This window comes from Calypte anna, chromosome 5A, assembly GCF_003957555.1.
Source record: "Calypte anna isolate BGI_N300 chromosome 5A, bCalAnn1_v1.p, whole genome shotgun sequence".
Taxonomy (NCBI): domain Eukaryota; kingdom Metazoa; phylum Chordata; class Aves; order Apodiformes; family Trochilidae; genus Calypte; species Calypte anna.
In genome coordinates this window covers 604,138-616,938 of record NC_044251.1, presented here as the reverse complement: position 1 = coordinate 616,938, position 12,801 = coordinate 604,138, and the positions used below count along the sequence as shown (strand labels likewise).

At 47.3% G+C, this 12,801-nt stretch overlaps 1 protein-coding gene across 1 annotated transcript in view; it reads right to left on the bottom strand.

Moving 5' to 3' along the window:
- Positions 1–970: 970 nt before the first annotated feature.
- TTC9 (tetratricopeptide repeat domain 9) overlaps positions 971–12,801 on the bottom strand; it is a 29,511-nt gene continuing 17,680 nt past the window's right edge. The window contains exons 2-3 of the mRNA XM_030452114.1: positions 7,151–7,333; positions 971–1,770 (exon numbers count right to left, since the gene is read on the bottom strand). Of these exons, the coding sequence (XP_030307974.1) occupies positions 1,691–1,770; positions 7,151–7,333 (263 nt within the window). The 3' untranslated portion in view covers positions 971–1,690. The remainder of the gene's footprint in view (positions 1,771–7,150; positions 7,334–12,801) is intronic.

The following is a 12,801-nucleotide window of genomic DNA, read 5'->3' as shown; positions in this document are numbered from 1 at the left end:
TAAGATGGTTTCTTAGCCACCCCCAGTGTGGGCTGGTATGTGTCACAGAACTAGTGAATGCTAATTCATTTTTTTTGAGAGGCAAGGACAGAGATTTGCCTTTTCATGTTTCTCTATCAACTCCTTCAGATTTTGGCTAGAGAGCATTGTGGGGAGATACCACAGCTGGATTGTGGGATGCTATAGACAACTGTCTGCAGACACTGCATCCTCTGAGACCAAAGCATGCAACACTTGGCTGAACTTTGTCTATCCAGCTCTCTGTGTTTCAGTTTCTGTGTTTCAGCTGAGGGCTGAGTGAAGCAGGTCTGGGTATGCTCATTTCATGTTCACTAACATGGGATAAGACCACTCGTGTACATCCTGGGACTGGAAACGGGTCCCGATGGGCCACTGATGGGGAAGTCCCACTGGAAATGTGTTTGTGGCCCCTACTGATCCCATCACTGGCAGTTTCAGTAAAGGACCCTTAAGCCAAGGGGCCTGAGCTCTTAGAAGTGATCAGACTGCTGGAGAGGGTCTAAACAGGTCCTACAAGCTGCTGAAATAGGCTCCAAAGCTGTTAGTCCTGCCCTGCTTGTCAGCACCATGTTCTTCTACAAAAGAAAAAAAACCAGGACACAGGAAGCACCAGCACAAGGTGGGAGAATCCAGACCTCATTCCAATATACTGATAATACTTAGCACTGTACATCACTGTACTGTTACTTACAAACATTAACTAACACATCCTCACAACACCCCTGCGAGGTAGGGAAGTATAATTATCCCCTGTGCACAGATGGGGAAACTGAGGCACAGAGTCTACGTGACCTGCCCAAGAACAGACAGCAAGGCATTGGCAGAGCCAAGATAAGAAAGGAGAGGTTCTGTGTTCCCCCCCATGCTTCCCCCCCCCTCACCAGACAATGTTACCTGTCTGGATGTGGGAAACCCAAGAGCTCACTTTGAAAAGCAATGCCTGGACTTGTTGCCTATTTATAATTTTTATTTGCCTTTAATGAATTATTTCACAGTTTTTCCCTCTGTACACCATGCTTTTTACAGTCCATCCAGCATACTGTGGTAGCCCACAGCCTTCTCTTCCAGCACTGGGATAGCTCTGCAGGGAGTTGGTAGGGTAGCTCTGTGCTTTCATTAAGAGGATGCTTAGAAACAGTTTTCACTGGCATTGGCCTGGGAGCATGAGAGCTCTCACTGGAGACCAACAACACACACTGGAGAAGCAGGCAGAGGGAACTGATGGTAAAAAGGCATTTGCTGTCCCCTGTGAAGAGACCAGTAGCTCTCTTGCTTTCTCAGCTCTTCAAAGCTTCAGAGATCTCTCTCCAAGCTGTTCATCTCCAACTTGCCTGGTCAGGAGTTGTTCCGGGGAGTTTGCTTCCCTAAGGGTAATGAGGCAGTCAGCTCAGGACCAAAAAGGTCCCCCAGCATTGCCTACTCCAGGTGTGTGACACTGTCTTGGAACAAGGTTGGCTGTAGCCATTGTGCTCTCCTGCCACAGGGAATGGGTATTACTGCAGTTGGCAAGAAGCCATACCCAGTGTCTAAGTCTCTTTTTTTCAAAACTGGGATTCCATGAAGAGCAAGGGAAAGTGGATGAATGAGGAGATGAGGATGAGGCAGAGCAAACAGGAAAATCCACCAAATGGGCTTCTGGGAAGGAAATGTTCCTCCTTGGGCTTCACTTTCACAAGGCTTCTTTCTCTCTCTGGGAACATCTGCTGAGCTTCATCTCCGTCAGCTGAATGTATCGTATGACATTGGTATCTGCAGAAAAGAGCACACACAGACACATCTGGTGGTTACAACTTGTAAAAGACAGCCACACTTCACCTTCATCCTTGGTGCATCACCTGGAGAGCAACACGGTGCCAGTGCTGCCTGCAGGAACAGCATTGGTTGGAAGGGGCTCTGAACCAAACTCTGCTGCTTTGCTCTTGGAGAACCTGATCTGATTTGCTCTCACTACCCCTGTTTCTCACGGGCTTGCCTCAGCTGTTTTTTCCCCTTCTCTCTGATTGCTCCTGGTCACCACAGTTGAATTCACAGTTGAGAAATTCTAGGTCATCCCTGCCTATTCTTGTGGAATGGCACCTCCATCGCCTTCCCTTCCTGCTGTGCCTGCATGCAAGTCCCTAAGGACATCTTGCGTACAGTTATGCTCTGCTTTTTCATCCTCCCATTCCTTTTACAGCCTATTTCACTCTTCTCACATTTTTCCATGAGTTGAATTTGGAAGAGTTTCCTTCACATTATCTTTGTACCCTTGCTTTCCTTACACTTCAGATTTGGAAACATTTTACCACAACGTTCTCTCTGCATTTTTGTCATATGTGGTGTGCTGCATGCTGCCTCGTCTATCCTATCTAATGAAGTTCTTGGGGCCAAAGAACCAGTGCTTCAACCCTGTGGATAGCTGTGACATCCCAAATTTGTGCAGGTGGTAATCTGAACCCTGTTCTTCCTTCCAGTATTCCAGTGCATAAACATAGCACACAGACCATGAGGGAACCTGTTCACCCTGAAGCGTAGGTATGTATCCCCAGACAGATCTTGTTTGGGGCACTCATGGTCAGTCCTTTCTTAAATCATGTTGATATACTGCCAAAAGGGTGACTTCCCACACTGATGGCACCCACCTGGTGGCAAAAGCCATGTGGTATCAGAAGCAAGCAAGCAAAATTTTTAAAAATAGCCCTTTTTACTAATGTACTGATTGGAAAATGATCCTTTACTGACAGTTGTACTCAGCCAGCTAACCAGGGCCAGCTCAGTCCATTTAAGTTACTAAATTCTCAGAAACCATCTTGTAGTGCCCTGTAGTCCACAGCTGGAGAGCAGTCTTGTCTCCTCCTTATCCAAACAGCAGTGTGCCCCACACCAGCCAGGGAAATGAGAAGTTCCTGAGCTTTCAGAGATGAGCAAATTGCTGCTAACACATCCAGCACTAACCAGTGTGGGTATTGCATCCAACGAAGCAGCTGTGGGTACAAAGGTCCCTTTAAACATGAGAAGTCTCCCTTCACACAGAGCTCTCCACAAGGATGCCAGGGGGAAGCAGGGGGCTGTGGCAGTGGTGTTGTGACTTTCCATGCTGTCTCTGATGAGGTGGTTCAACTGCATCATCCTACAGGATTCAGTGGTTGTTACTTGTCCTCTTTGGGGCAAGATACACAAGCCAAGAAGTTCTGCTGTTTCTTGTGACAGAGAAGGTACACCAGCAACCTGGGCTGTTCATGTGTGAGCATTTCATCTCAGCTCAGCAAATTTTAAAGCACCTTTTTTAAAAACAGAAGTGGTTTTAGTTGTGCAGTCTTTTTACTTGAGCATGTCCAGAGAAGGGCAATGAAGCTCATTAAGGGCCTGGAGCACAAGTCCTATGAGGAACAGCTGAGGGAGCTGGGGTTATTTAGAAAAAGAGGCTGAGAGGAGACCTTATAGCTCTCTTCAACTACCTCAAGGGGGGTTGGATCAAGGAGGAAAACAGCCTCTTCTTAGTGAACTGAGGATAAGAGATAGGACCAGAGGGAATGGATGGAAGCTGTGCCAGGAGAGGTTCAGGCTGGATGCTAGGAAATATTTTTTCACTAAGAGGGTTGTCAGGCATTGGAATGTCCTGCCCAGGACAGTGGTTGAGTCACCATCCCTGAAGGTATTTAAAAGGCATTTAGACATTTGGTCCTTAGGGACATGGTTTAGTAGTTAGATTATGGTGTTGGTCAAAGGTTGGACTGGATGATCTTGAAGGTCTCTTCCAACCTGAAACATTCTGTGAATCTATAATTCTGCCTCTAGGAGCAAAGGAACTCGCTTGAAAGGGCTGCATTGAGTTTTAGGCTTAAAATAAAAGGAGTGCACATGGCAGACATGTGGCTAATGCCCAGCCAGAGTCCTGCTGGGCTGCCTGCCCCCACTGCAATCCCTGCTCTGTGCCCTGCAAGGCTTTGATGGTCTGCAGCTTGGGCAAGCATTCCTGCTGCTGAGGTCTGGCTGTCTGCCTGGGGCAGGTGATGGCTGTGCAGGTGTGTTAGGAAATCACCCCTGCCTGGGCTTGCAGGGGCTCAGCACCTGGCTGAGGGGGTGGGGGTGGGTTTGGTGCATAATTGGGCCCCTTGGCTGGTGGGCAAGGTAGCCACCTGCTCATGGCACAACTTCCTTCACCTGGGAGATTTCTCCATGCTTGGGAAGCCAGGGGCAAAAGAAGGTGCAGCCTGACAGAGGACAGGAGGTGCTCCCATTGTGAGCTAGTCAGTTATCTCCTGGGCAGGTTTGGGCATGTTTTGCTTCCTTTTTGAGGGACCACAGAGAAATAATGAGAGCAGTGCTCTGCTTACAGAACTCTGTCTTTGTTGAGCCTTTTCCATCAAGGAATATTGCACCACATCAGCTCTGCCTGCAGAGAAGTATTTTAAAGATAATGCTAATGAAGACTCCCACCTCTCAGTGAGGAAGAAGTGATGCCCTTCTGCTGACGTGGGAATAACAGGTAAGGACAACTCAGATGTGGGGTCAGAACCATACAAAGAGATGCTGGCAGAGCTGCAATAGCAGCAGCTCTTCAGGCTTTTAGGAATATGCCTGTGTCCTTGTGCATAGTGACTTTCTGATATTTTAAAGCATTTTCCTGTAGTTTCAGAGTCCAGTTGCTTAACTGCAGTGCAGGTATCACGGTTTGGGTTTTGCTCCCAGCACCTGTGAGTTGCAGGGCTTCAGGAAGGCAGCCCATGAGCTCTGCCATGAGCCCTGCTCTGTGGACACACAGAGCACAACTTCAGAGTGGCTTCCCTGTCCTTTAGTAAGGAGGGTTATACAATTATTGGCTGTTATCTCCATCTGCTTTTGTGATTTTTTTTGTTTGGAGGTCACATAAGAAATGAGGCCAAACCCATGCTTCACCCTTGACAGACAGCAAATAGCCATAAGGGTTTTGCTCTGCTGACAGCCCTTTAGAATAGTAAACCCCTTAGCTAGCTAATTCCTCTTTACCATTTAAAATCTCCCCTATCAAAGGGAAAAACTGCCAGTGATTTGTGCCCAAAGCATTTCTTACTGGGGAGAAAAAAGAAAAAAAAAGAGAACACACAGAACATGACTGTAATAATAACCAAGTGCTTTTACCAGTGAGCCTAGTGAAACCTCAGATAAAGGAAAATAATCTCATTTTGCAGATGGAGACACTGACTTTTTCCAGTTCACATAATAATTCTTGATAATGTTACCTGATTCCTACTGCTGTGTTTTAACAGCCTCATCCTTTCTCCCTGTATGCACTCACTTCTTTCCTCCTGAATACCCCCCTCAAGTTTTCCATAATCATAAATAAAACAGTAGAACAATAGCACTGAATTGTCTAACACTAACAGGGAAGAGTCTCTGATGCAGAGCTGAAGGCCAGAACTGTTTTTTGTATACATTAAGGGTCTTTGGGGACACTTTCTGGTGTGTTTTTGCAGCAAGCTGTGGTATTTGAAGCTGTTGCTGTTGAATAAATTAGTATTTATTTCAAGGAGCAATAAGGGATACCAGATAAAGAGTATCACAGGGGGAGGGGGAGGGAAGTACAGAAATACATAGCTAAAAAAGGAATCAAAGTTGCTCAGCTAAAAGAACTTCTCCACATCTGAGCCCAGTCAGAACTTCAAGGTTACGATAACTTATTTTCCACTATTTTTGCTCTCACGTAGGCTTCTCAATTTCCTAGTTCTGGCAAGGGCTGAAAGCAGAAGGGCGCACTGTAAACTAAAATAGGCTAAAGTGAGCACATTTGCTCAGGGAGTGTGGGGTGGTCAGACTGCCCAGAGCCCATGGCCAAGCAAGGCAGATGGGACCAAGCACCCTCCTGGGGACTGGAAGAGGGAGGAGATCCCAGAGCACCCCTCTATACAACCACCCTGGTATTCGTCCAGAGCACAGCCACCACAGGAGCCCCACAGGGTCAGTGCCTGCCAAAAACCAAGCAGAGGCAGCTCAGCCTCCTTTGCCTCCTGGGTTCAGTAAGCATCAGTTCCATCGTGCTCTGCCTGGGCCCAGGCTCCCCCCATTTCATGCCCAGTTCTTACTTTTCCCCTCTCAGGTCCAGGTGGAAGAGCTTCTGTGTGGGGTTTTCTTTGCACATGGCTTCTGTCTTGTTTTCTCATGATCCTCTCCTTGAGTTATTACAAAATTCCTTTAACTGAAAGGGTCTAAACAATAGTGTTGCTCTCCCTCTCTATTAGGCAGGTTTCTTTAAAATAAAAGCACCCTCTCTGCATCATGGCCTTCTATCCACCTTCTGAGGCTGGGTAGGCTAGCAGAAAGGTGGCTACTCAGGCAAGGCTAAGTTGTTTCAATATATAATTTATTTCCTAACCTAAAACAAATTGTTGGGTTTTACAGGTGGATGACAGGTACTTGGCTGATTTCAGGGTGAAAGTTGAAGTATCCCAATGAGTGCTTTGTGAGCAAATGTCTGTGTCTGATCAAATTACAATACTAACCCTTGTGACAGGCTGCTGGGGATTACAAATAGCCTCCTGACTTTGCTATGGGGAAAAAGCTTGTTTTCAAAGAGTCAGAAAATTCAGCAGTCAGGATCCACTCCTGCCCATCCGGCTTGCTTTTCCATAAAGACTCTGGGGAGGGAAAGGCAGGCAGGATCCCCTCCACACAGACAGCATCCCCTCCACACAGACAGCATCCCCTCCACACAGACAGCATCCCCTCCACACAGACAGCATCCCCTCCACACAGACAGCATCCCCTCCACACAGACAGCATCCCCTCCACACAGACAGCATCCCCTCCACACAGACAGCATCCCCTCCACACAGACAGCATCCCCTCCACACAGACAGCATCCCCTCCACACAGACAGCATCCCCTCCATACAGACAGCATCCCCTCCATACAGACAGCATCCCCTCCACACAGACAGCATCCCAGCAATCCTGCCATCAGTAGTGGTTAATCTTTGGGCACTGCAACCTTGCAGCACTAAAGAGAGTGCTTGCAGGGGAGGATAGCTGAGAATAAGAGTAAGTCGTGCTATCCCCTGTGGACATCAAAGCAAGCAATTCCGGGGCAGACTAGGGCTGGTGAAAAGAAACGCAAAAAAACCCCAACCAAAACCCCACACCACGCAAAGCCACATCCCTGACCCACCCCGTACCTGCTGGCTGGCGGGATCGTGCCTCTTTCAGGTAGTAGAGAGCCTTGTTGTAGTCACCCAGGTGGTAAAAGGCCACTCCCGAGCGGTACAGCGCCTTGAAGTTCTCCCCTTCTTTCTGAAGCACTTTCAGGCAGTACTCCTTGACTCGTTCGTAATTCACCAGCTCGGCCTGGAGGAGGCAGGCTGCAGGGAACGAGCAGACAGACAGACAGACACAGACAGACAGAGAGAGGAGCGTTACTGCCGTGTTTCTGCCCGGCTCCGTCCGGGAGAAGGGAGGAGCTCAGGGGAGGGAGATGCTCCGGAGCTGTGGTCCCGGGGGAGCTCAGGGGAGGGAGATGCTCCGGAGCTGTGGTCCCGGGGGAGCTCAGGGGAGGGAGATGCTCCGGAGCTGTGGTCCCGGGGGAGCTCAGGGGAGGGAGATGCTCCGGAGCTGTGGTCCCGGGGGAGCTCAGGGGAGGGAGATGCTCCGGAGCTGTGGTCCCGGGGGGTGCAGCCCTACGGATCGTTTGCCAAACCCGCTGGAACGCCGACGGCTCCGATTTCTGGTGCTGGAAAGCGAAGGTTTTAGGTTTTGCTCTCAGGGGGAGGGGAGGGAAAGTGCCAGAAAGTGAACATCCCCCTGCAGAACCGGAACACCCTGCGGGCTCATAGGAGCCACAGGCTCAGCCTGTAGTTAGATCGCTTCTCAGACTGAGGGCTGGAGCTCAGGGAAGTACAAAAAGGCAGTCAAACAGCCATCTGACAAGGAAAAAAAGACTAAATTGGATCGATTTTTGCATTTGTCTTAAGCCATTTACAAATAATATGGAGCTGCCTTCAATCCGGGAGGTCCTGTGTGGAGTTTTGCTGTAGGAAAGGAGGGGGTTCTGTTCTGTCGGAGTGTGCTGCTAGCGAAGCAGAGGCAGCTGGAGTTGTAGAACCGGGAACAAAGGTGCCAGGCTGTGTGCTGCCTGCAAGGTGCTGTAACACACCCTCAGCCTGAGACATCAGTTCTGCTGACTCCCGAGGGGAAAAGGCAAACAGGGAAGAAACAGCAGGCTGAGGACTCTGGGATGAAGGAGAACTGTAGCGTTAATAACACAGAGCTGAAGAAAATGCCCACAAGTAGGAGTGAAATAAAGAGGAAAGGACAAGAGCCTCAAGACATGCTTTAAAGCCCTGTTTGTGGCTTATTGTAGTGCTTCCTCAGGTGAGATGAACTTCATTAGGTGCATTGGACATTAAGAATGGTTTGAGGAAAGGTGACAAAATGGTGCAGTCAGAGTCTCCAGTAAAATAAGGAAAGTTGTGGTGTCCACAAGCTCCCCTGGTGCTGCAATCCAGAGCAACAGTGGGAATGACATGGATTCTCTGCATCTGGAGTACTGGGTCCAGTTCTGGGCTCCCCAGTTCAAGGATAGAGAACTGCTGTCCTTGACTTCAAAGATGGTTAGGAGACTAGGACATCTCTCTTATGAGGAAAGGCTGGGGGACTTGGGTCTTCTTAGTCTGCAGAAACGAAGACAGACTTCTCAATGCTTAGAAATACTTAAAGGGTGGGTGTCAGGAGGCTGGGGACAGTCTTTTTTCAGTGGTGCCCAGTCACAGAACAAGAAGTGATGAGCACAGACTTGAACATATGAAGTTCCATCTAAACACGAGGAAGAACTTTTTTTACTCCAGCACTGGAACAGGCTGCCCAGAGAGGTGGTGGAGTCTCTGTCTCTTTGGAGATTTTTCAAAACCTGCCTGGACACTGTGCTGTGCAACCTGCTCTGGCAGGGGGGTTGGATTAGATGGTGACCAAAGGTCCCTTTCAGCCCTTAACATTCTGTGATTACGTGACTTGGGGGAGGGGGAAGGAAGGCAGAATGCTGCAAGGATCAGTTCAGAGGCTGGTGATGTCAGGTGCCAGGGCATGGAGAGAAATTTCCCATGGCAGGTGGTGTTGCTCAGTGTGTCTCTGGCAAGGAAGAGACTCACTGCTCCTGGAAACCCTACTCATCACAGTTCAGGTGTCACCAACGAAGAGCCAGATTTCATTTTTTGCATGGTAACTGCAGCCTGTGGCTGAGAGGATATGATGCTGGGCCAGGAATATGAACAGCTCTTGATGCCCTTCCCCTGCACCCCTAAAGTGAGCCCTGCACCCTTTCTGTATCCCACTTTACATTTCCTCATCAGGAGATAAGCTAGATGACATCCAGAGATTCCTTTTAACCTAAGTTAGTCTGAGCCAGGGCTGAGTTAACATGGACAGAATCCATTCCTACCTCAAATACACATTCAAAACTTAAATAGCTAACTGGGAGCAGCCATGATCAGGCTTTTACCAGTAGAGAACTGATGGTACAGATGTGTTGAGCAAGGACTGCAGAACTAGCCCCACTGCTGGTATGTTTGTTTGAGTAACACACTAATTACTAACTAGAGCTTTGTCCCATTTGCTTTAATGATGGACTCCCAATATGTTTTAACAGCTCCTGCCATTCAAGTACACAGGTATTCCAAAGGCATCAGGTTGCTCACTCTTTGATTGCCAGTTAAAAACCACAAATGTTTCTAAAAGCTTAGCAGTATTTCCTTACCCAGAGTTTGTCCCTTCCTATTTGTCAAACATTGATTTTTCTCACTCTGTTTCAAATGGAGCTTGAAATGACTGTGCTTTGTTTTTCTTTATTTTTCAAAGCTATTGTAAATGGCTGTGTAAATTTACTGCCAGCTTCACAGCTCTGGAAATGGGATTGCTTTGTGTATCTGCTGACCAGTAGCATGTACAGCAGTGGCAGCAGCTTTGTGCATGCTGCCAGTCTGATCCTGTCACAGAAACGGCCTTTCAGAGAAACAGGAGGTGTGGGGGGGTTGGATTTCAGTTTCTCTGTTCTTTTACTACTTGGTATTTCCAGTTAAGAGTCACAGAAATGACTCTGGGAAATGACAGGCAGTCTGTTCATGTGTATTGTCAGTAATTCCATACTGGATTCGCTTCATGGGTTGATTCGAAAGAAAAGGTGTCCCACACCTTGCTAAATCATAAACCCAAATGGGCTTCCAGATACCCAGCTGGGCTCTTTTTCTGACTCACTTTCACAAGGAAAGATCCCCAGGAACCCTGCAGGCTGCAGGGAGCAGTCAGTACCACAGGGTGAGCAGGAGAGATGCAGATTTCTCTGAACAAAGCGAGGAGAGGATTGTGCAGGAAAGGGTTCTGCTGGGAGGATTGGTTGGGCATTGGGAGAGCCAGTGCTGGGAGTGGTTCTTGCAGATGAACTCAGAGGGGTATTTCCCTTGTAAATATATGGAGGTGTGTGCTTTCAGTTCTTGGGGGTCTGAAGTGATCCTAATGGGGTGTGATTCAGTGCAGACACTGAGGCTGAGAGTAATTCAGCTTTCAGAGAAAGGAAGCCACATGGAATCCTTGTATTTCCTACCTAATTCAGTCAGGAGATAGTTCTTTCACAAACATGATGCTTTCCTAAACAGACGTGTGCATCTCTGGCTGAGAGTGTTTGTTTACCACATCAAACATCTCATCACCCTCCTCCTTGATCCGGAACAGGCCCCCAGTGAATCATGATGAGGAACAGAGCTTGCTCAGACTGAATCAAGAAGTTTATCCAGCTTCTCCTCCTGCTTTCTTGAAACTGAAGGGGACTGGTCCTGCACAGCACCCTCTCCAGTAGCTCACTGGCCATTAGAAGGGTGCCCTTTCCATGCAGATGCAAACTTGGTCACCTATTCCCTGCAGGTCTTACTGTAATAAAGTATCTGGTGGCTACATCCCCCAGCTCAGAATATAGGGTAGGGTGTCCTGCTTCCTGCAGTGTGTGGTGATTATCATTCTCAATTTGGCAGCAGATTCATTGTGCCAGCTTCATAAATCAGTAACAGCTAATTTTTTAAAACCACGTATGTCACCTGATGATGATCTGCTGTAAAATCAGCCTTTTTGAAACCACTGGGTGAAATGTGCTCTGGGGACAGGGAGGAGGTTAATGCTCTTGGCTCCACTGGAGGGACCCTCTCTATCTCACTTCTCAACTGACTGTTGATGTTTAAGCACAGAAACAGGAAGTTTGGCTGCTTTTATTTATAACAGGAGTGCTAAGCCTAGATTTCTAAATTTTAATTCCTGGCCTCAATCTCTGCCAGCCAGTTCCGTGAGATATAACAGCTTGAAAGGTGCAGTACAGATCTGGTACCAGTAGATAACTGGGCTGTTAGAATTCATTTATGTGGCCCTGCCCACAAGGTTAGATAAAATAAATATTAAAGCATCTGCAGAACAAAAACACAACTACATCTTCTATCGTTTAGTAGTAGCTGTAGTAAGTGGTAGGAAGTTTTAACTAAAATTGCAGTAGTTGTGGGTTTTGGATTATATTTTATTGCACCCTGAATTAATTGGAATTCCAAAATACCTTTCAGGAAAGTATCAAGGCTTGACAGATGCCAGTGAGAAAGGACCCATGACAGCCCTTTTCTCCCAAAGGTTAATTACTTTCATTGTTTAAGAAACTTCACCATGTTCCTATACTGGTTGTTGTTTGGGGTTTTTTTTTTGTTTGTTTGTTGCATTGATACCGAGCCTGATCAAGACACTCCTTCATCTCCTCTTTAATAGCCTCCATAAATAAGTTCCTGGAGTCTCCTACTACAAACCTGTGTGTTTCAGCTTTCCTCACTTGTGTATCTGTTCTCTGACCCCTTCAAATAAAATTCAGCTATAAGAGCTGTCAGTTAGCATCTTACCACAGGAACCTCTTCTGTGGGAATTTATGGAAACAGCTCTGTTTAGCCTGAACTTTTGGCTTCTAGTTTTGGATAAGAACTAAGTCTGGAAGTAGAACGTGATTTTGAACAGTATCAAGAACCTTGCCTACCTGGCAGTTCTCACTGTAGGATAAATCTCCATGCCAGAACAATCCTCCAGATCCAGTTGATACCAGTGGCTAAATTCCAGCTGCAGGCAAGGCTCAAGACTATGCATCTAGCAGAACACTTAAAGAGAGTGAGCCAAATTACTGTGCAAACGTATCCTTGCATATTCCTTGGGCTCATGAATACCATTTGCTGTTGTTCTGGGAGATGAAAATGCCCTTGCCCCACAGCAATATCTTGGGTTGCAAGCTGGCTTTTCACATACTTCTGGTGTGTTTGCAGTTCACTGACACACAGGTAAGCTGGTAGTAGGTGAGATGCCTGATTTTAAGATTGCCTTGTGCCTTCTACTGTAGGAAAGATTCAGCTGCTTAAAACTTTGTTGGTGTTTTAATTTTCTGGACTTTGCCTGCCTTTGATGTCTGGTTTTGGAAAATGTCAGCTAAGACTGTTCAGGTATTTTTGCAAAACAAGCTAGGGACACATATCTTATTTTTCCCTTGCCTGAGGTCTCTGGTGACTGTCTCTTTGGGTTTGTCTGATGCCCTCTCATCATTTGGTTTTGCAAACTGAAATCTGGCAGGCATAATTTGTGTCAAGCAGGTGCCTTCTGCTATCCACAGAGTAATCTATAGCTTGCCAGCTGATAACCTTCAGATACACATGCAAAAGGGTCTGAATCCAATTGACCTGTGCTTTCCACCTCTCAGCCTGGAAACCTAGGCAATCCTAGACTTGCTTCCCAAAAATGTATTGGTGCATTTGGCCCACTTTCACTGAGGAGGAGT